The following is a 2,079-nucleotide window of genomic DNA, read 5'->3' on the forward strand; positions in this document are numbered from 1 at the left end:
TCTTTTGAATCATTCATTCAACTGATTTGTTCAGAAACACTGATTCATTCAGAAATTAAACAAGTGATTGTAAATATGAGTCGATGATTCATTCATTTAACCGATTCATTCAAAGACAATCATTCATTCAGGAATGAATCAAGTGACTTTATTAATGAGTCTTTCGAATCATTAATTCAACCAATTTGTTCAGAAACACTTATTTATTTAGAAATTAAATAAGGGACTATGTATGTGTATATATATATATATATATATATATATATATATATATATATATAAGTCATTGACTCATTCATTTAACTGATTCATTCAAAGACAATCGTTCATTGAGGAATGAATCAAGTTACTTTATTAGTGAGTCTTTTGAATCATTCATTTAGCCAGTTTGTTCAAAAACACAAATTCATTTAAAAATGAAACAAGTCTTTTTCATGATGAATCATTGAATCATTCATTCAACTGATTTGTTCATAAAAAAAGAATAATTTAGGAATAAAACAACCATGGAATTAACCAATTTATTTGAATTCAAAGACACTGACTTATTCAGAAATGAAACAGGTGATTCATTAAATCATTCATTCTAACATACATTACATAGTTTACTTTTCACAACTCAGTCAATTCCCAAAGAGATTAAATCAAATTTTGCATATTTCCTCCACCGATGTTCCTCTTTCAATCAAAAGTGCATTCAGTAAGAGAAAAAGCCTTGTGAGCCTTTGCCTTCATGCCCTCAGAGCGTCTCTCAGAGTCACTGCTGAATTAGTCAGCAAAACCGTGCATGTTGACTCAGAGCTTCACTCGTAAACACAGGAGGGCAAACAGCGTTTTATCTTTTCGCTGTGTTTCTATCAGACGGGTCGCTCAGGTGCCGGCCCGTTCACGCTTCCCCCCAGAGCACTTTCTGCTTAATCACACAGCCGCTTGTGGAGCATCAGTTAGCGTTTATTCAAGAAGAAACTCATTAGCCTGCAAGAACAAATTGCATCTATTCATGCAACAGCAATTATATCCAGAAAGAAAATGATATTGTGCTAAAGAGAAGGTCCCGCTCGCGGCTGAGCATACAAAATCACGCTGCAAATGTGAATGGAGGCGCTAAATGAAGCCACGGCTGTTGGCGACTGCTCAATGCACCCTTAAAAGGTGTGAATGGATGACTAGGGGAAAAGGAAGCGTGTGCGAATATGTGGCCGCTGAGAAGGTGTTGTGGCACCAATGTCTCCCTGCGCCGTGTGTGAACAGAATGCTAATTGGCCACCAGGCTTCATGTGGGCAGGAGGCGACTCATTAGCGCTGCTGCATCCGTATCTGCGCTAAGCTGCCGTCGAGCTCCATGGCTCTGGGTGCCGTCCAGTTTCTAGATGCCCCGAGGAGAGAAGAAATGGAGACGTGTAACAAGCACACAGCCTCGGCGTGAAGTCTCGCTGTTCATCTCATATTAAGCACCCTCACCGTTGATCTCCGAAAGGTCTGTCCGATCGGAAAGCGTCCACCCCATCTGCTGAGGATGTTGGCCCTGGGCCCGGAAGTCAACAAACTGGCCCGTGGGAACAGGGTGACCTCCACGCTGAATGCCAGCGAACGCACCGACACGTCCTCCCCGGCGAGATGACAATGGAAAACATGGCCTCCGAATGGGATAGCCAAACAACATCCTGTGGTTAAAGATGTTTGGCTGAATCAGGCCACGGATCATCACAATAGCTTGGTTTCATAACCCAGTGAGCTTATATTGGCAGTGTACTAACCTCAACCTTGTAAGTAATTGGAAACGCTCTACGTGGGAAGGAACTTGCAAGTGTATGGGAAACTGATGGTAAAGGCATTAACTGTAATTAGAACCTAGAAAAAATTACAAAAATTACAAAAATTAACCTAGAAAAAAATACATGTATATTATATTATATTATATTATATTATATTATATTACAGTTAAATATTTTTTTTTAAATATAAACACATAAACACAAAAATATACCAAAAAAATACACCACATTTTTTGGAAATATAAGTATATACTTAAAAACACTATATGTGACCCTGGACCACAAAACCAGTCTTAAGTCGCTG

General features: G+C 39.1%; 1 protein-coding gene across 1 annotated transcript in view; it reads right to left on the reverse strand.

Moving 5' to 3' along the window:
- Positions 1-1,273: 1,273 nt before the first annotated feature.
- Positions 1,274-2,079, reverse strand: part of LOC141333451 (nicotinamide phosphoribosyltransferase-like) — a 16,537-nt gene continuing 15,731 nt past the window's right edge. Inside the window, exons 5-7 of the mRNA XM_073838466.1 lie at positions 1,790-1,851; positions 1,462-1,684; positions 1,274-1,366 (exon numbers count right to left, since the gene is read on the reverse strand). Coding sequence (XP_073694567.1) covers positions 1,274-1,366; positions 1,462-1,684; positions 1,790-1,851 — 378 coding nt within the window. The remainder of the gene's footprint in view (positions 1,367-1,461; positions 1,685-1,789; positions 1,852-2,079) is intronic.

The sequence above is a fragment of the Garra rufa genome, chromosome 4 (genome assembly GCF_049309525.1).
Source record: "Garra rufa chromosome 4, GarRuf1.0, whole genome shotgun sequence".
Taxonomy (NCBI): domain Eukaryota; kingdom Metazoa; phylum Chordata; class Actinopteri; order Cypriniformes; family Cyprinidae; genus Garra; species Garra rufa.